Below are 21,061 nucleotides of genomic sequence, written 5' to 3'. Positions count from 1 at the left end.
AGTAGTCAGACCCCCGTCCATTCGTGACCACGCTCGCCATCGGGGCCCTATACAGCAACTGTACCCACCTGATATACCCGTCCCCAAAGCCAAATCTCCTCAACACCTCCCACAAATAATCCCACTCCACTCTATCAAATGCTTTCTCGGCATCCATCGCCACCACTATCTCCGCTTCCCCCTCTGGTGGGGGCATCATCATTACCCCTAGCAGCCTCCGTATATTTGTATTTAGCTGTCTCCCCTTCACAAACCCAGTTTGGTCCTCATGGACCACCCCCGGGACACAATCCTCTATCCTCATTGCCATTACCTTGGCCAGAATCTTAGCATCCACATTCAGGAGGGAAATGGGCCTGTATGACCCGCATTGCAGCGGGTCTTTTTCCTTCTTTAGGAAGAGCGATATCGTTGCCTCTGACATAGTCGGGGGCAGCTGCCCCCTTTCCCTCGCCTCATTAAAGGTTCTCATCAGTAGCGGGGCCAGCAAGTCCAAATATTTCTTATAGAATTCAACTGGGATTCCGTCTGGTCCCGGGGCCTTCCCCGCCTGCATGCTTCCAATCCCTTTCACTACTTCCTCCGTCTCAATCTGTGCTCCCAGCCCCACTCTCTCCTGTTCCTCCACCTTAGGAAATTCCAGCTGATCCAGAAAGCACATCATTCTCTCCTTCCCGTCCGGGGGCTGAGCTTCATATAATCTTTCATAAAATGCCTTGAACACTCCATTCACTCTCTCCGCTCCCCGCTCCATCTCTCCCTCCTCATCTCTCACCCCCCCCTATCTCCCTCGCTGCTCCCCTTTTCCTCAGTTGGTGGGCCAACAACCTACTCGCCTTCTCCCCATATTCGTACTGTACACCCTGTGCCTTCCTCCATTGTGCCTCTGCCTTACCCGTAGTCAACAAGTCAAATTCTACATGTAGCCTTTGCCTTTCCCTGTATAGTCCCTCCTCCGGTGCCTCCGCGTATTGTCTGTCCACCCTCAGCAGTTCTTTCAACAACCGCTCCCTTTCCCTACCCTCCTGCTTTCCTTTATGTGCCCTAATAGATATCAGCTCCCCTCTAACCACTGCCTTCAGTGCCTCCCAGACCACTCCCACCTGTACCTCCCCATTATCATTAATTTCCAAGTACCTTTCAATACACCCCCTCACCCTTAAACACACCCCCTCATCTGCCAATAATCCCATGTCCATTCTCCAGGGTGGAAGCTGTTGTTTTTCTTCCCCTATCTCCAGGTCCACCCAGCGTGGAGCATGATCCGAGATGGCTATAGCCGTGTACTCCGTCCCCGTCACCTTTGGGATCAGTGCCCTTCCCAAAACAAAAAAATCTATTCGTAAAAATACTTTATGTACATAGGAGAAAAACGAAAACTCCTTACTCCTAGGTCTACTAAATCTCCAGGGATCTACTCTTCCCACCTGCACCATAAAATCCTTAAGCACCCTAGCTGCAGCCGGCCTCCTTCCGGTCCTGGACCTCGATCTGTCCAGCCCTGGGTCCAGCACCGTATTAAAGTCTCCACCCATTACCAACTTCCCCACTTCTAGGTCCGGGATTCGTCCTAACATACGCCTCATAAAATTGGCATCCCAGTTCGGGGCATACACGTTCATTAATACCACCGCCTCCCCTTGCAGTTTGCCACTCACCATCACGTATCTGCCCCCACTATCCGCCACTATAGTCTTTGCCTCAAACATTACCCGCTTCCCCACTAGTATGGCCACCCCCCTGTTTTTTGCATCTAGCCCCGAATGAAACACCTGCCCCACCCATCCTTTGTGAAGTCTAACCTGGTCTGTCAGCTTCAGATGCGTCTCCTGAAGCATAACCACATCTGCCTTAAGTTTCTTTAGGTGTGCGAGTACCCGTGCCCTCTTAATCGGCCCGTTCAGCCCTCTCACATTCCACGTGATCAACCGGGTTGGGGGGCTCTTTACCCCCCCCCTTGACGACTAGCCATTTCCTTTTTCAATCCAGTTCCTCACCCGGTTCCCACGTAGCTGTATCCCCCTCAGGCAGCGCCCCCCTGCCCCGACTCCCCCCTCCCATACCAGCTCCCCCTTCTCCCCAGCAGCAGCAACCCAGTTAACGCCCCCCCCCCCCCCCCCGCTAGATCCCAAGCTAGCGTAATTGCACCCCTCATGTTGCTCCCAGAAGTCAGCAAACTCTGGCCGACCTCGGCTACCCCCGTGACCTCGGCTCACACTGTGCGAGGCCCCCTCCTTCCTGCTTCCCTGTTCCCGCCATGATTACCATAGCGCGGAACAAAGCCCCCGCTTCCCCTTTTGGCCCCGCCCCCAATGGCCGGCGCCCACAGCTCCTCATTCTCCCTCACCCCCTCCCCCACGACATGGGGAAGAGAGAGAAGTTACAGGGTCGCAGGTTTAACAATCTGGGAAGTCCTCTCTTCCCCCTTTTCCCCCCTTCATCCCACAAATTCACCCCCCCACTTTTGTCCCAAACGTTCTTTTTCTGGCCCGCTCACTCCAGCTTCTCCTCGAGAATAAATGTCCACGCCTCGTCTGCCGTTTCGAAATAGTGGTGTTTCCCTAGATGTGTGATCCACAGTCTTGCCGGTTGCAACATTCCGAATTTGACCTTCCTTTTATGCAACATCGCCTTGGCCCGATTAAAGCTTGCCCTCCTTCTCGCCACCTCCGCACTCCAATCTTGATACACGCGGATCACCGCATTCTCCCACCTACTGTTCCGAGTTTTCTTGGCCCATCTGAGGACCATCTCTCTGTCCTTGTATCGGAGAAATCTCACCACTATTGCTCGAGGAATTTCTCCAGCCCTCGGTCTTCGCGCCATAACCCGATAGGCTCCCTCCACCTCCAGCGGACCCGTCGGGGCCTCCGATCCCATTAACGAATGCAGCATCGTGCTCACATATGCCCCGACGTCCGCCCCTTCTGCACCTTCAGGAAGACCAAGAATCCTTAAGTTCTTCCTCCTCGCATTGTTCTCCAGCACCTCCAGCCTTTCCACACATCTTTTGTGTTGTGCCTCATGGATCTCCGTTTTCACCACCAGGCCCTGTATGTCGTCCTCATTCTCAGCAGCCTTTGCCTTCACGACCCGAAGCTCCTGTTCCTGGGTCTTTTGCTCCTCCTTTAGCCCCTCAATCGCTTGGAATATCGGGGCCAACAGCTCCTTCTTCATCTCCTTTTTGAGTTCACCTACGCAACGCCGCAGGAACTCTTGTTGGTCAGGGCCCCATATTAAACTGCCTCCTTCCGACGCCATCTTGCTTTGTGCCTGCCTTCCTGGCCGCTGCTCTTGAGGATCCACTGCGATCCGGCTACTTTCCTCTCTTTTTTCCATCCGTGTCCAGGGGGATTCCCTTCTGGATTACCGCACAGTGTTATTTGCCGTTAAAATTGCCGATGGGGCTCCTATTAAGAGCCCAAAAGTCCGTTCCACCGGGAGCTGCCGAAACGTGCGACTTAGCTGGTCATCGCCGCACCCGGAAGTCCTCTTGATCTCTTTAGCCCAAAGAGCTATATCCAATTCCTTCTTGAAATTACACAATGTTTCGGCCTCAACTATTTCCTATGATAGTGAATTCCACAGATTCACCTCTCATTGGGTGAAGAAATTTCTCCTCACCTCAGTCCTAAAAGGTTTACTCCTTTGCTTAAAACTATGACCCCTAGTTCTGGACTCCCCCACCATCGGGAACATTCTTTCTGAATCTACCCGGTCTAATCTAGATTTCCAGAAGGCATTCGACAAGGAGCCGCACAAAAGACTGCTGCATAAGATAAAGGCGCATGGAACTATGGGTAATGTATTGGCTTAGATAGAGGATTGGTTAACTAATAGAAAGCAAAGAGTGGGAATAAATGGCGATCAATGGCTAGTGGTGTCCCTCAGGGATCAGTGTTGGGCCCACAATTGCTCACAATTTACATAGATGACTTGGAGTTGGGGACCAAGTGCGATGTGTCAAAGTTCGTAGATGACACTAAGATGAGTGGAAGAGCAAATTGTGCAATGGACACTGAAAGTCTGCAGAGGGATATAGATAGTTTAAGTGAGTGAGGTCTGGCAGATGGAGTACAATGTAGTAAATGTGAGGTCATCCATTTTGGTAGGAATAACTGCAAAATGGATTATTATTTAAATGGTAAGTGTTATAACCTGCCTACTGACGATTGGCTAGGGACTAATGACTATCCCACAATCCTATGGGAGTATGAACTTCCCCAATGAGGGGGGTGGAGAAACTCCTAGTATAAATAAGCTGGCCAGTTCAGGAACCAGCAGGAAGGAGAAGGTAGCAAGGGAAGTTACTGCTACTGTTATGTATATATGTTATAGTAAATAAACGTTATTACTTTGTATCCAAAACTCGTGCTGGATTCTTCGTGGCCCTTACAAAACTGGCGACGAAGGTAAAAGTGAATAGCTGTCTACACTGCTGAAGCCACCTCCCTGGATTTTTGTTGGATACAGGTTGGAAGTTGTTTTCTATTATACCATGCCTCTGTACGGAGTTTGGATGTTTTTGATGCTGCGATGGAAAGCTGGAACCAGTACACACAACGGATGCGTTACTATTTCCGGGCAAACAATATCACTGAAAATGAGCGCCAGGTGGTCATATTGCTCACCGCCTGCGGCCCGCATACGTTTGGGGTGATTAGGAGCCTTACATACCCAGCTGCGCCGGACACCAAAACGTTTGACGAACTTGTGAATATAGTGGGGCAACACTTTAACCCAACCCCGTCCACGATAGTCCAGCGTTACCGGTTTAATACCGCTGAGGGGACCGCTGGAGAATCCCTTGCCGATTTTTTTATCCAGGCTACGCGGGATTGCGGAATACTGTGACTATGGTGAGACCTTGTCAGAAATGTTACGCGACCGTTTGGTTTGCGGTATTAACAATGCAGCAACCCAGAGAAAGTTGTTAGCGGAGCCAACATTGACTTTTCAACAGGCAATACAAATAGTCTTGCCCCGAGAGAGCGCAGAGCGAGGAGTACAGGAGCTACAGGGAATGGAAGTGCATGCCTTGGGGCGCAACCCTCTCCGCCCAAAAACGTCCCCCCGCACTCCTGCGGTACCTTGGGTGAGGCAACGACCGGACCGACGCCAGTGGCCATCGGACATTCCTCCCCGAAGGGAGCCTTCTCCAGAGCCAATGGATGAGGAGCCATGTCTGTGTCAGACTTGTAGGTGCCGACCCCGTCGCGGAGGGCGGTCCTGGGGACGCCAGAAGCGCCGTCGTTCCGACCAAAACTGGGACCAGCCCAGGGGCCGTAACTGGGACCAGCCCAGAGGCTGTACCTTCCATGTGGATGAACCTGCGGCGACCACTCCTGAGGACGTGGAGACGGAGGACGACTGCCTGCAGCTGCATTGTGTGGCAGCTCCCCGTGTGGCCCCCATTAAGGTGACAGTACGGGTCAATGGCCACCTGCTGGAGATGGAGTGGGTACTGGAGCAGCGGTCTCCGTGATCGCCTAGAGGACATTCGACCGCATCAAGCAGGGTATACAGACCCTTACATTAACTGACTCACAGGCCAGGTTGGCCACCTACACGGGGGAACCACTGGACATTGCAGGAACTACAATGACCCCTGTTGTCTATGGACGCCAGGAGGGGTGTTTCCCACTTATCGTAGTGCGTGGCCATGGGCCCAGCCTGTTGGGTCGGGACTGGTTGCGCCATTTGCGGTTGCAATGGCAGCACATCCTCCAAACAGTTTCTGGAGGGTTGACTGAGGTGCTAGGACGATACCCAGAGGTATTCCAGCCTGGTGTGGGGAAAATAAAAGGGGCCGTAGCCCATATCCAAGTTGAACCAGGAGCCACGCCGCGCTATTTCCGGGCGCGCCCAGTGCCTTACGCTTTGCTCGAGAAGGTAGAAGGGGAGCTCACTCGTTTGGAGAGTTTGGGTATTATCAGGCCCGTCCGTTTTGCTGACTGGGCAGCACCAATTGTACCAGTAATGAAGCCAGATGCCACAGTTCGCTTGTGTGGCGACTATAAACTTACAGTGAATACAGTTTCCCGACTCGACCGATACCCAATGCCTCGCATAGAGGATCTCTATGCGAAACTTGCAGGTGGACTCTCATTCACAAAATTAGATATGAGTCACGCCTACCTGCAGTTGGAGCTGGACCCTGCCTCCCGACCATATGTAACAATTAACACACACCGGGGCCTGTATGAATATACACGGTTTGGAGTATCCTCTGCCTGCGCAATTTTTCAACGTGTTATGGAGGGCATTTTGAGAGGTTTACCACGTGTGGCTGTCTACCTAGATGACGTGTTGCTTACAGGGACGTCGGAGCAAGAGCATTTGGAAAATCTGGAGGCTGTCCTTAGATGCCTTTCGGAGGCTGGAGTCCGTTTACGTCACACAAAGTGCGTATTTCAGGCAAAGGAAGTAGTCTACCTAGGTTATCGGGTGGACCGCGAGGGTCTGCACCCCGTCGCAGAGAAGGTGCGTGCAATTCAACATGCCCCCGCCCCGACTGACACTTCGCATCTTCGTTCTTTTCTCGGTCTCGTAAACTATTACGGGAAGTTCCTCCCCAATCTGGCAACTACGCTGGCCCCCTTGCACCTGCTGCTAAAGAAAAATCACACCTGGGTTTGGGGTCAGCCGCAAGAAACCGCTTTCCGGCGGGTAAAGCAACAATTGTCGTCGTCTGGGTTACTAACCCACTATGATCCGGGAAAGCCTTTGCTCGTCACATGTGATGCATCCCCGTATGGTATTGGGGCCATCCTGTCCCACAAGACGGAGAACGGGGCCGAGCGACCGATAGCTTTCGCCTCCCGCACATTGACTGCAGCGGAGAAAAAGTACGCGCAGATCGAGAAGGAGGGCCTGGCAGTGGTTTTTGCGGTGAAACGCTTCCACCAGTATGTGTACGGCCGCCATTTCACTATCGTGACTGATCATAAGCCCCTGCTGGGACTTTTCAGAGAGGATAAGCCAATACCGCCCATTGCTTCTGCACGGATTCAGCGCTGGGCTTTGTTGCTTGCTGCATACGAGTATTCTCTGGAGCACAAACCAGGTACGCAGATAGCAAATGCCGACGCACTGAGCCGATTGCCTTTATCGACCGGCCCCATGTCGACCCCCACGACCGGTGAGGTGGTTGCAACCCTAAATTTTATGGACACCTTGCCTGTCACGGCATCACAGATCCGTGAGTGGACCCAGACGGAGCCAGTCTTGTCAAAGGTTCGGCACATAGTCCTGTATGGTGGGCAGCATAGACTGCTCCCAGGCGAGTTGCTGTCAGAGTTCAGCATGGAAGACGGCATCCTCTTGTGGGGGACGCGTGTGATTGTCCCGGAAAAAGGCCAGGAGCTGATATTATCAGACTTGCACAATGGGCATCCGGGCGTGACCAAGCTGAAAATGTTGGCCCGGAGTTATGTCTGGTGGCCAGGCCTCGACACCGACATTGAGAAGGTGGCCCAAAACTGCTCCATTTGCCAGGAGCATCAGAAGCTTCCGCCGGCCGCGCCCCTACATCACTGGGAATGGCCTTGGGCACGCTTACATGCAGATTTCGCAGGCCCTTTTCAGGGATCCATGTTCCTTCTACTAATTGACGCCCAGTCCAAATGGCTGGAGGTGCATAAGATGCAGGGGACAACGTCCTGCGCAACAATTGAAAAGATGCGTTTATCATTTAGTACGCATGGCCTCCCTGAGGTGCTGGTCACGGATAATGGCACTCCATTCACGAGTGAGGAGTTTGCTATGTTTACAAAGATGAACGGCATCCGCCATATCCGCACTGCCCCTTACCACTCGGCTTCAAATGGGTTGGCAGAGCGTGCAGTGCAAACATTCAAAAGAGGCCTAAAGAAGCAGTCTTCTGGATCCATGGACACGAGACTGGCTCGCTTTTTGTTTACGTACAGGACCACCCCCCATGCAGTGACTGGGGTAGCTCCCGCAGAACTCCTAATGGGCCGAAGACTTCGCACAAGCCTTAGTATGGTCTTCCCGGACATTGGCGCAAAAGTACGCCGCACACAAGAACGGCAGGGACAGGGATTGTCTCGGCATCGTCCGATTCGGCAGTTTGCGCCCGGTGACCCAGTATTCGTGCGGAATTTTGCTGGTGGTGCCCAATGGGTTCCTGGTGTAATCTTTCGCCAAACGGACCCTATATCGTACCAAGTGCAAGCCCAGGGTCGTCTCCAGCGAAAACACGTAGACCACGTCCGGTCCAGAAGATCATCCCCTCAATAGATTCCGCGTCCCCGGAGCTCATTTCAACAGCCGCAGAGACCAGAGACAAGGGAAGGTAGTCTTCAAAATCGTCCACTGGTGCCTCGCTCGAAGCCTGCGCAGGTCGTTACGGGACCGAATGGAGATAGAGACGCTGACATGACGGAGGCAGCAGACTCTGACTCCGAGATGGAGACACAGGATGCATCAGAGGGGAAATCCTCGGGTCCACAGGCCGTGGATGTACAACCGCGCCGTTCATCACGGAAGCGCCGGTCTCCGTCTCGTTACACGCCGCCTGATCCAGCGCCGCGTGCAAATGGCGTCCGGCCTGCGGCCAAACGAGTTTGTCGCCTTCCTTCGCCAGGGTCTTCGGTGGATTCCTTGGACTTTGGGGGGGAGGGATGTTATAACCTGCCTACTTACGATTGGCTAGGGACTAATGACTATCCCACAATCCTATGGGAGTATGAACTTCCCCGATGAGGGGGGCGGAGAAACTCCTAGTATAAATAAGCTGGCCAGTTCAGGAACCAGCAGGAAGGAGAAGGTAGCAAGGCAAGTTACTGCTACTGTTATGTATATATTATTATAGTAAATAAACGTTATTACTTTGTATCCAAAACTCGTGCTGGATTCTTCGTGGCCCTTACAAAAGTAAGAAATTGCAGCATGCTGCTGTGCAGAAGGACCTGGGTGTCCTTGTGCATGAATCACAAAACATTGGTTTGCAGGTGCAGCAGGTAATTCGGAAGGCAAATGGAATTTTGTCCTTCATTGCGAAAGGGATGGAGTTTAAAAACAGGGAATGAAATGAATGAATGAAAATGGCTTATTGTCACAAGTAGGTTTCAAATGAAGTTACTGTGAAAAGCCACTAGTCGCCACATTCCGCCGCCTGTTTGGGGAGGCTGGTACGAGGTTATGCTGTAGGTGTACAGGGTGCTGGTGGGGCCACACCTGGAGTACTGGGTACAGTTTTGGTCTCCTTACTTGAGAAAGGATGGACTGGCACTGGAGGGGGTGCAGAGGAGATTCACTAGGTTTAATCCAGAGTTGAGAGGATTGGCTTATGAGGAGAGACTGAGTAGACTGGGGCTATATTCATTGGAATTTAGAAGAATGTGGGGGGATGTTATAGAAACGCATAAAATTATGAAGGGAATAGATAAGATAGAAGCAGGGAGATTGTTTCCATTGGCGGGTGAATCGAGAACAAGGGGGCATAGCCTCAAAATAAGGGGGATCAGATTTTAGGACTGAGTTGAGGAGGAACTTCTTCTCCCAAAAGGTGGTGAATCTGTAAAATTCCCTGCCCAGTGAAGCAGTTGAGGCTACCTCGTTGACTGTTTTTAAGGCAAAGATAGATTTTTGAACAGTAAAGGAATTAAGGGTTTTGGCAAGCGGGCAGGTAAGTGGACTTTCCTGCCTTATCCCCATACCCTTGATTCCCTCACTGATTAAAAATCTGTCTATCTCAGCCTCTACAGCTCTCTGCGGTAAAGAATTTCATAGATTCACTACCCTCTGAGAGAAGAAATGAGTCCACAAAACGATCAGCCATGATCAAATTGAATGGCGGAGCAGGCTCGAGAGGCCGGGTGGCCTACCCCTTGTTCTTATCATAGATCATAGAATTTACAGTGCAGAAGGAGGCCATTCGGCCCATCGAGTCTGCACCGGCTCTTGGAAAGAACATCCTACCCAAGCCCACACCTCCACCCTATCCCCATAACCCAGTAACCCCACCCAACACTAAGGGCAATTTTGGACACGAAGGGCAATTTAACATGGCCAATCCACCTAACCTGCACATCTTTGGACTGTGGGAGGAAACCGGAGCACCCGGAGGAAACCCACGCACACACGGGGAGGATATGCAGACTCCGCACAGACAGTGACCCATGCCGGGAATCGAACCTGGGACCCTGGAGCTGTGAAGCAATTGTGCTTTCCACAAGGCTACCGTGCTGCCCCGGTATGTTCTTATTAATCCTGTTCGAATTTTGTAAGTTTCTATGCGATCCCCTCTCACGCTTCTATACTCCAATGAATATTCTTCTTTTTTTTAAAACAAACAATTTTAATGAGGTATTTTTGGCATTACAAACGGCAACAGTATAAAAACAATAGAGTACAAAGAACAATAGACACAGTGCAAACACCGACTCCCATCCCGCCAAGACCCGCCTAATTGACCCCCTATTCTACGCTACCCTAACCCCCCCCCCCCCCCGCCCCGCTGACGATTACTTCTCCGCGAAGAAGTTGATGAATGGTTGTCAACTCCAGGCGAACCCTAACAGTGACCCTCTCAAGGCAAACTTAATCTTCTTTAGGCCGGGAGGAAAGCTCGCCATGTCAGTCAGCCAGGTCTCCGGCTTCCGGGGCTTTGAGTCCCTCCAAGCTAGCAGTATCCGTCTCCGGGCTACCAGGGAAGCAAAGGCCAGAACATAGAACATAGAACGATACAGCGCAGTACAGGCCCTTCGGCCCACGATGTTGCACCGAAACAAAAGCCATCTAACCTACACTATGCCATTATCATCCATATGTTTATCCAATAAACGTTTAAATGCCCTCAATGTTGGAGAGAACATCTGCCTCTTTTGCCTCCTGGATTCCCAGGTCATCCGACACCCCGGAAAACGCCACCTCTGGACTCATTGCCACCCTTCTTTTCAATACTCTGGACATGATGTCCGCGAATCCCTGCCAATATCCCCTAAGTTTTGGACACGCCCAGAACATGTGGACATGGTTCGCTGGTCCTCCCACACACTTGACACACCTGTCCTCCACCCCAAAGAATCTGCTCACCCAGGCCATTGTCATGTGGGCCCGGTGTACCACCTTGAATCGGATCAAGCCAAGCCTGGCGCACGTTGCGGTCGCGTTGACTCTGCTCAACGCGTCCGCCCATAAGCCAAATGGGACAACAGCATTTTGCGTGTTTACCAGGATCTGAGCGTGGAGGTGGCCAGAAGGAGAGCAGGCTTTAACCAAGTTAAGGCGATCCTGTTCAAGAAGCGGGTGAAATTTGGACTGTTATACCCGGCGCGTCTTTGGTTACGCACGAGGACCAGCACCATTATATTGATTCGCCCAAAGACGCGATGGACTTTGCCAAGAGGAAAGGGTTGGTGCTGAACTGAGAACATTTTGTTTTAAGTTGCTACTTTTTGAGTGATGTTTATATGTTTCTATTGTTGTTTCTCTTCTGTATTTGAGTTTGGTTGAAGAAGGGGGAAGTAAAAGTTATTCGGTTTCTGCGGGTTTACGGTGTTTTGGTGGGGGCGACTGGTGGGGCTTTTTACTTTGTATTATTTTGATTTACAATATTGGGGAGGTTTTCTGTGTGTTTTTCTTTTTGGGTTGTCTCTTATGTTAATTGGGCGATTGTTTGGGGTCGGTTTGATGAGGGAAGTGGATTCAATGGGCAGTGGGGGAGGGGAATGAGGGAATGAGGTGGGAGACTTCCTGGCGCCGGAGGCGAGGGCTACCAGGCTAGCTGGATGAGCTAGTCTATGGAAGCACAGTGGGGGGTGTGCATATGATTAATCCATGGCAGGGGTTAGGTTACAAAGTGTTGGTGCTGGGGGGTGGAGGGGGGAGTTACTCTGCTGACGAGGGAGGACTTAGGTTTTGGGACTGGGAGAAGGTCGGTGGTGGGGGCTGCCAGGAGGCGGGCTGATGGAGGCGCGGTGTATTGGCTGGGTGCGGGCCCAGGAAAGGGGATGACTGATCGGCGTGGGGGGGGCACGGTGCCCCCCAACTGGAATGTTAGAGGGTTGAACGGGCCTGTCAGGAGGGCACTTGTGGTCGCGCATCTGAGGGTTCTGAAGGCGGACGTGGTAATGTTGCAGGCGACACACCTGAAAGTGGCGAATCAAGTCAGGCTAAGGAAGTGTTGGGTCAGTCAGATCTTTCATTCGGGGCTGGACACCAAGACTAGAGGGGTTGGGATCTTGATCAACGGGTGTAATTTCAGGTGGGCAGTATAGTCTCAGACGGGGGGGAGTCGTTATCTCATGGTTAACGGTAAGCTGGAGGGGAAGAAGGTAGTCTTGGGTAATGTGTACCGCGCCAAATTGGGATGATGTGGAATTTATAAAGAGGTTGCTGGGGAAGATACCTGACCTGGACTCGCACAAGTTGGTTATGGGAGGAGAATTTAATACAGTCACCGACCCCGGCCTGGCCGGTCGTGTTCACAAACGGGGAGGGTGCCAGTAATGGGAAAGGAACTGATAGGGTTCATGGAGCAGATGGGGGGTCGACCCATGGAGGTTTAGGCAGCCGACGGGGAAGGAGTTTTCTTTTCATTCGCATGTTCACAAGGTTTATTCCCGGATAGACTTTTTCATTTTGAGCAGGGATTTGCTGGCGGGGGTGGTGGACATGGGGTATTCGGCCATCGCTATGTCGGATCATGCCCCACACTGGGTGGAACTGCAGGGAAGTGAGGAGAGCTTCCAGCGCCCGCAATGGAGGTTGGATGTGGGGTTGTTGGCGGACAAGGCGGTGTGCGAAAGGCTGAGGAAGTGCATGCAGAATTACCTGTAGGTTAATGACACGGGGGAAGTCTCAGCAGCGGTGGTCTGGGAAGCGCTGAAGGCAGTGGGAAGAGGGGAGCTGATTTTGATCCGGGCTCATAGGGACAGGACGGATAGGGCAGAAACGGACCGACTGGTTAAGGAGATCGTACAGATAGACAGGAGGTATGCGGTGACCCCGGGGGTGGAGCTCTTAAGGGAACGTCAGAGGCTGCAGGCTGAGTTTGGAGTGTTGTCCACAGGTAAGGCAGTGGAGCAGCTTAGAAAGGCGAGGGGTGCGTTTTACGAACATGGGGAGAAGGCCAGCAGAATGCTGGCCAGCAGCTTAGGAAGAGGGAGGCAGCCAGGGAAATAGAGAGGGTGGTTGATGGGGAGGGGAACTTGGGAGAGAAGTAGGTAGGGCTAAACAGGGCGTTCAGAGACTTTTACAGTAGGCTCTGTTGCTCGGAACCCCCCACGGGGCCGGAGCGGTTGCGACGCTTTTTGGACAGACTGACCTTCCCTAGGGTGGGTAGGGAGCTGGTGGATGGGCTGGGGGCCCCGATTAGGGCCGACGAAATAGTGGAGGGCTTGAAGGGAATGCAGTGGGGTAAAGCCCCGGGGCAGGATGGAGTTCTATAAGAAGTTCTCGGGGATATTAGGGCAATTGCTGGTCAAGGTTTTCAATGAGGCAAGGGACAGAGGGGTGCTGCCGCCGACGATGTCACAGGCCTCTATTTCGTTGATATTGAAGCGGGACAGGAGCCCGGAGCTATGCGGGTCATATGCGGCCGATCTCCCTGCTTAATGTGGATGCCAAGTTGCTGGCCAAAGCTTTGGCCTCCAGGATTGAAGATTGTGTGCCGGATGTGATTATGGAGGATCAAACCGGGTTTGTCAAGGGCAGGCAGTTGGTGGCCAATAGAAGAAGGCTGCTCAATGTGATCATGATGCCCCCGGAGAGTAGGGAGGTTGAGGTAGTTGTGGCAATGGATGCGGTAAAGGCATTCAACCGGGTGGAGTGCGCCTCTCTATGGGAGGTGCTGGGACGGTTTGGGTTTGGTAGAGGCTTTATCGACTGGGTCAGGCTGTTGTACCAGGTCCCGGAACCTAGTGTAAGGACGAATAGGACGACCTCGGACTATTTTATACTGTACCGGGGGACAAGACAGGGTGCCCCCTCTCCCCACTGTTGTTTGTGTTAGCTATAGAGCCGCTGGCGATTGCTCTGAGAGCTTCAAGGGGCTGGAAGGGGTTGGTTCGGGGGGGGGGGGGTGGAACGTAGAGTCTCGCTGTACGCGGACGACCTGCTCTTATACGTATCGGATCCAGGGGCGGGGATGGGCGAAATCATGGCGATTTGGGGGGAATTAGGCCGGTTTTCAGGGTATAAACTGAATATGACAAAGAGTGAGATGTTTTAGTCCAGGCGAGGGGTCAGGAGGGTCGGCTGAGGGAGCTGCCGTTTAGGTTAGTAGGGGACAGTTTCAGGTACTTAGGGATACAAGTGGCGCGCGACTGGGGCTGGTTACACAAGTTGAACTTGCCTCGTTTGGTTGAACACATGAGGGGCGAGTTTCGGAGATGGGATGCGCTCCCGGTTTCGTTGGCTGGGAGAGTGCAGACGGCCAAAATAACGGTCTTACCGAGATTTTTGTTCGTATTTCAGTGTCTCCCAATTTTTATCCCACAGTCTTTTTTTAAGAGGGTTAATAAAATCATCCTGGGCTTTGTGTGGGCGGGTAAGTCCCCGCGGGTGAAGATGATGATGCTCGAGCGGAATCGGGGTAGGGGGGTTGCGCTGCCGAATTTTAGTAATTATTACTGGGCGGCTAACATAGCCATGATAAGGACGTGGGTGGTGGGGGCGGGGTCGGTTTGGGAGCGGATGGAGGCAGCTTTGTGTAGGGGCACCAGTCTGGGGGCGTTGATAACGGCACCTCTGCCGTTCCCGCCGGCGTGGTACTCCACCAGCCCCGTAATGGTGGTGGCCCTGAGAATCTGGGGTCAGTGGCGGAGGTACGTTAGAGCACTGGGAGCATCGGTCTGGTCCCCAATATGTGACAATCTCCGGTTTGCCCCGGGGAGCTTGGATGGGGTTCTGAGTATGGTGAAGGGTGGAAATTGAGAGGATGGGGGGCTTGTTTTCAGAGGGGAGCTTCCCTAGCTTGAGGGCGCTGGAGGAGAAGTTTGGGTTGGCAAGGGGGAACGAATTTAGATATTTACAGGTGCGGGACTTTCTACGTAGGCAGGTATCGTCCTTCCCACTCCTGCCACTAAGGGGGATCCAGGATAGGGTAGTGTCTAGGGGATGGATGGGAGAGGGGAGCGGCGTGAACCGCTCCAGTGCCGTGCTGGCCTCCTGTAGGGGCCAGAATTGCTGATCCTAAAGCCGTGTTGACGCTGTCGAGAAACACTACGGCGTTTCCGACGGCGTCAACACTTAGCCTTAGGATGACAGAATCCCGCCCTTGTTCTTTATGTCTAGAAAGAAGGGGGCCTTGTGTATTAATATACATAGCTGCCACTACACGTAAATGCGCCACACTGCAAACCCGACTGACTATCTTGAATTGGTTGTCAGTGTAATTTATAGCACACTGAGGATCATTTAGAAAATGTTGTCCAATCGCAGAATCACATCTCATGTTGGACACTGTGTTTTGAGATTTGTAAAGACGGGCTGATTGGTACAGTCAAGATAGTTGTGTACCTTACCCATTGCAAACAGATGAAGTGACAAGTGGTTTGATATGATCTGCCAGTGTTTGGGCTGTCCAGCCAACATACCTAGCTTATCACGGAAATTCATAGACCACATTACTCATCTGTATACTAGGCAAATTGTCTTTTTTGCTAAACAGCAGCATCCTGTTAGTGGTGAATATTGCATTGCAGCAGCATAAAACAGCTAACTTCACCTGTTGCTCAAACGTTTTAGATACCATGCCCTTCCAGGGTAATATGAGTTTTATTTCAGAGTCGGAAATGACAGCCTTTGGCCTGTTTATGAGTCTGCGTGACACACAGCACAGAATGGTCTGCGTGACACACAGCACAGAATGATCTGTTCAGGGTCGTCATTATCCCGCAAGATGCCTTTGGTGCCCTACTTCAGCATCAAGATGGCTTGATGAGCAAATAGCTGTCATATATAATCATGCAGCAGCTTATTGATCGTAGACAAGTACAGCAAGAGTTTTATTTAACTTTAATGCTAGCTATATTTAAAGCTGCAGAATGTCCTTATATTTCTTAAGGGTTCCATCCTGCTCCCACATTTACTGTTGAAATGGAGCAGTCAAATGACTTTCCTTGCTGTACTAGTTGAGAAATCTGACAGGAGGCTCTCTATCATAGTTTAAACTCCAACAATATATGGCACTTAATTGTAAGCCACTATCAACTGGTGCATTCTCCATAGCAATGCCTCAACCAGGGTCTATTTGCCAATCGATCAGCCCTTTATTCTAATATACTATAAATTCTCTCTTTACATTTGGCACACTTATGAATTATCCTGATGAGTGCAAGACAAAAACTTTGGCAGCAATACTCAGGTTCTGTCCTACCAAACGACTGTTCATATGTTTTCCACTGAACCAATATTAACGGAGTGAATATAAAACTCTTTCTTTCACAAAGAGAGATCTGACCTTCCGAGGAGTATCTGAATTAGCTCCCCATTGGAGAAGTAGCTTAACAATATCAGTGTGTCCCATCTGTGCCGCTATCCACAATGGAGTAGTTAGATCCTAAACAAAACAAATAAAGAGATTTTAGGACAGGCTTTGTCATATCGCTTGCATTTAAGAGGTGTTTTAAGGGAGAAAAGAGAGGCAGAGTGGTTTAGGGATGAAATTCCAAGGCTGAGGGCTGAGACATTTGCCAATCATGGGGTTAAGGAAACTGAGAACGTACAACAGGCCACAATTGGAGGAATATAGACTATTTGGAGGATTGTTGGGGTGAAGGAGGTGAAAGAGATACATAGGGGTGGGGCCATGGAGGATTGGAATGCAAAGATGAGGGGCGGGATTTCTGCTGCTAATCTCGCAGTTTTAACCCTCTGCGCTTCCACATGGGTTCTCGCTACATCAGGAATTGAATTTTTAAACTCCTCCAAAAGTATAATTTCTCTGAGAGCTTCATACGTTATGTCTATTTTCAAAGCCCTTGTCCACCGATCAAAATTACTCTGTTTGAGCCTTTCAAACTCCATGTATGTTTGACCAGGTTCTTTCCTTAAGCTTTGTCTGTAAGCTTCAGGCACTAGTTCATATGCACCTAAGATGGATTTTTTCACCTCCTCATACATCCCAGATATCTCCTCCGGTAGTGATGCCAACACTTCACTAGCCCTACCTACCATCTTTGTTTGAATCAGTAATACCCACATGTCCTGTGGCCATTTCATTTGTTTAGCTACCTTCTCAAATGAAATGAAAAAGGCTTCTACCTCCTTCTGGACAAACCTTGGCAATGCTTGGACATATTTAAATAGATTCCCACCAAGCCTTCGACTATGGCGCTCTTTCTCACTATCCTCATCACTATCAACCAACTGTACGGTTCCCTTTATGCGTGCCAATTTTAACTGACTGTCATATTTCATGGCCATTTTCTGAAGTTCAAAATCTCTTTCTTTATCCCTGATCTGTATCTCCCTTTCTCTTTCTTTTTCCTCTCTATCTCTTTCGTATTCAAGCTGCTTTAATTCTTTCTCATGTTCCATTTGTTTAAGTTGTAACTGAATTTTTGCCATTTCCAATGAGTTAAACTGTATCTCAGGCAACTTTAAATGCTTAGCCACCACCACACTTACCTCATCTTTTCGCATTTTGTCAGGTAATGTTAACTGCAATGTTTTTGCCAAATCTAACAGTCTGCTTTTAGTCTCTGTCCGTAAGGTATTGCGTGTGACCGTCTCCACAAAAACTTCTGAGCCTCTGAAAGAGCCATTATCCACAACACACACCCTACTTAAACTAAAATACAGCACCTCAAAAGTAACCATAATATGCTCACCCCTCACTGTCTTTAAGTTCACTAAGCCAATCCAATAGATAGACTTTTATCCCGCTCGAGCCCCCAATTGTTATGGGCCAGGGTTTAGAGAACCCCAAAGTGTATCATGGAGTTCACCTGACCCAGAACTTTTAATAGATTGTGGTATGGGGAGCACACGGCCCACTCTACAAGTGTGGTACTTCAGACAGGGAAAAGTTCTTTTTAAAAACAAAACAATGTTTATTCTATGAACTCAAGTTAACCTTTTTAAAACAAACAGTGAACATCTTAGCAACCATTCATTCAAATACACCCCCCAAAGAATACAACACTAAGTAACCCTGTAAACTGTCCTTTTATCATCCAAAAGACTGAACAAACCTTCAAACAGGAGCACATTAGGTTTACATTCAATATTGAGACCGTTTACAATTCTGGGTTCACCAAATGATCCATAGATAGTCTTTGGATGGCAGAGATCAACATTACATCTCTTTGTTCAAACTTCAGATGCAGCTCACTGAAAAACACAGACACACCCAAGCTTTTTCTCAAACTGAAACTAAAAAGCAGAAGTAGAGCTCAGCTCCACCCACACTCTGACGTCACTCCAGTAACATGAGCAGCTCCATTTCTTAAAGGTACATTTCTTAAACACCCATTTCTTTAAAGGTACTCTCACATGACAAATGAGTCAACCAAATTTAGTCCTTTTGAACTAATCGTTGGTCATGAGGTAAGGGGACCACTTAAATTGATTAAGGAAAAATTGGTGGGTGAGAAATCGGAACTTATATTATTGGATTACGCGTCAAATTTTAGGGAATGATTAAATAGAGCTGGTGAATTGGCTAGACAACATTTAAAAGTTGCACAAAATGTGATGAAACGGGTAGCGGACATGAAATCCAAAGTTCGTAGTTTTGCCATTGGAGATAAAGTTTTAGTGTTGTTACCAGTGGTAGGGGAGCCTTTAAAAGCTAAGTTTTGTGGACCATATCAGATTGAAAGGAAATTAAGTGAGGTGAATTATGTGGTACACACACCAGATAGAAGGAAGACTCACCGAGTGTGTCATATGAATATGCTTAAAAGGTACTTTGAAAGGGAAGGAGAAGGCTTCTGGTGTGGACCATGGAGTAAGTGGTCACACACAAGGCAGCTCCTGCCCAAAGTTACAGAAAAGAGCTCTTTTTTAATCAATACGGGGTGGAATTTTGATGAAAAGACGTAGGTGAATGTTGGAGGAGTACTTTCCCCCAGGAATGGTATGTCTCTTGGTTACCAGACCCGGCAGAAACAGTGAGGGATTTGGCTGGAGCTGCAGCAAAGACAAAAGCCTCTTCCAGCAGGCAGGCGGGGGAAGGGCAAGCTCAATGGCTTCAAACTGACTTGATGGCCTTTATTAAAGCTGAATTCCAGCAGCAGAGGGAACAACTGTGAAAAGATCTCGCGAAGGCCATTGAAGAAGCGGTGACGAGACTTCCGGTGGCGACCATGGAGGGGTAGGTCGCGCATTCGGCAGCTCCCGTCTGGAACGGACTCTCGGACCTGTTTTCAGGAGTTTCATGGACTTTTGGGGGCAGATTGCTGAAGCGAACACCACCAAAAGGATTCCCTCTCTGTTGTATTGATAGCTGGACCAGGAATGGCCGGGTGAAGCGTTTATGTCCCAACAGACAGAAGCGTGTGGGGCGGGCGCCGAGGCACGGCATGGTGGTCGGTATAGACCAGGGTGCATGGGCGCAGTGGTCACAGGAGCAACAGGAGTTCCTTAGGAGCTGCTTTGCTGATCTTAAAAAGGACATGTTCACCCCGGTGAAGGCATCAATAGACCAAATGATCGCAACTCAGGCGCCACAAGGGAAAGTGATTAAGGAGATGGAGAAAAAGCTATCCGACCATGAGCCGAGTTGGTCGTATTGGCCCTTAAGGTGGAGGCGGAGAGGCTGGAGGACCTAGAAAACAGGTCCAGGAGGTAGAACTTGAGAATTGTGCGCCTCCCCGAAGGTGCGGAGGGTCGGATGCGGGAGCATTTGTGTCCAAGATGCTGGAGACGCTGATAGGGACGGGGGTATTCCCTCGACCCCTGGAGCTGGTCGGGGCACACAGCGCCCTCGCAAGGAAGCCCAAGGCGAATGAACCGCCGAGGGCCATGGTGGTGAGATTTCATCGCTTCTCGGACAAGGAACATGTCTTTCTGTGGGGAAAAAAAGAACGGAGCAGCAGGTGGGAGAACAGCGTGATACGCATCTACCGGGACCTGGGTGCGGAGCTGGCCAAGAGGCGTGCTGGATTCAACCGGGTGAAGGCAACCCTCTTCAGCAAGGGAGGCTATGGGTCACGTACAAGGAACGGCATCACCATTTTGAGACGCGGACGAGGCGAGGTCATTCGTCAAACAAGGAAAGCTGGACTCGAATGAAAGGACAGTTAAGCTTTGGTGGAATGCGGTGGTGGGGCTGGGTAACACGGTACCGTTCTAATATTAGATTGTGTACAATGTTGGGTGCGTGTAAGGGCTGTGGTGGTGGCTGGAGGGTGCAGTGTTTTCGGCAAAGTTGAGATACGGAGGGGGTGGGGGCCCTGTACATAGTGCGATTTTTCGGGAAGTTGGAGCCTTGGTTCAACAAGTGTCTCCTCACGGGGCAATGTTAGTGTCTTCTGTTTATTTTTGGTTTTGTATTACTATTTACTCACTGGGGCTGGAGAGGTAGTTTCATTGGTTTATTCATGTGGGGAGAGGGGTCCGGACAATGAGGCGACAGTCTGATCGGCGCCAGGGGCGGGAGCTGCCGGGGTCAGCATGGGTCAGCATGGGTGCTTGGCGGGGGTTTTTGGGTCGTGGGGATGTTGCGGGGGGGGGGGGGGGGGGGGGGGGGGGGGGGGGGGATGCTGCTTTGCTGAAAGAGGAGGTAATAATTTTGGGGTACCAATTGAGGGTCGGGAGGCGGTGGCTCCCTGTGGGGCCGCTCGAGGAAGCGAAGGGCGCAGGCACGAGGTTGGCCAAAAAAGGCGATGGCTAGTCGGCGGGGGGTGGGGGGGTGGAATGGGGGTTAGCCCCCCCGTCCAGGCTGATCATGTGGAATGTGGGGGGTTTGAATGGGCCGGTCAAAAGAGCGCGGGTGTTCGCGCATCTAAAGCGGTTAAAGGCAGACGTAGCAATGCTTCAGGAGACACATTTAAAGCTCACAGATGACAGGAGATTGAGAAAGGGATGGGTAGGCCAGGTGTTCCATTCAGGGCTGGATTCGAAGACCAGGACGTAGCAATTC

General features: G+C 50.8%; 1 protein-coding gene across 7 annotated transcripts in view; it reads right to left on the bottom strand.

Moving 5' to 3' along the window:
- The window catches only part of ankrd29 (ankyrin repeat domain 29), a 127,618-nt gene that overhangs the window by 31,603 nt on the left and 74,954 nt on the right, over window positions 1–21,061 (bottom strand). For 5 of the 7 annotated variants that reach the window (XM_072468525.1, XM_072468529.1, XM_072468528.1 and 2 more), the window contains one exon: window positions 16,433–16,531. The exons of the other annotated variants lie outside the window; for them this stretch is intronic. In XM_072468525.1, coding sequence (XP_072324626.1) covers window positions 16,433–16,531 — 99 coding nt within the window. The remainder of the gene's footprint in view (window positions 1–16,432; window positions 16,532–21,061) is intronic. 7 annotated transcript variants of the gene reach the window in all.

Source organism: Scyliorhinus torazame, chromosome 11 (genome assembly GCF_047496885.1).
Source record: "Scyliorhinus torazame isolate Kashiwa2021f chromosome 11, sScyTor2.1, whole genome shotgun sequence".
NCBI classification, from domain to species: domain Eukaryota; kingdom Metazoa; phylum Chordata; class Chondrichthyes; order Carcharhiniformes; family Scyliorhinidae; genus Scyliorhinus; species Scyliorhinus torazame.
Note: the sequence above shows the minus strand (reverse complement) of the source record. Positions and strands in the feature narration are given on the sequence as shown.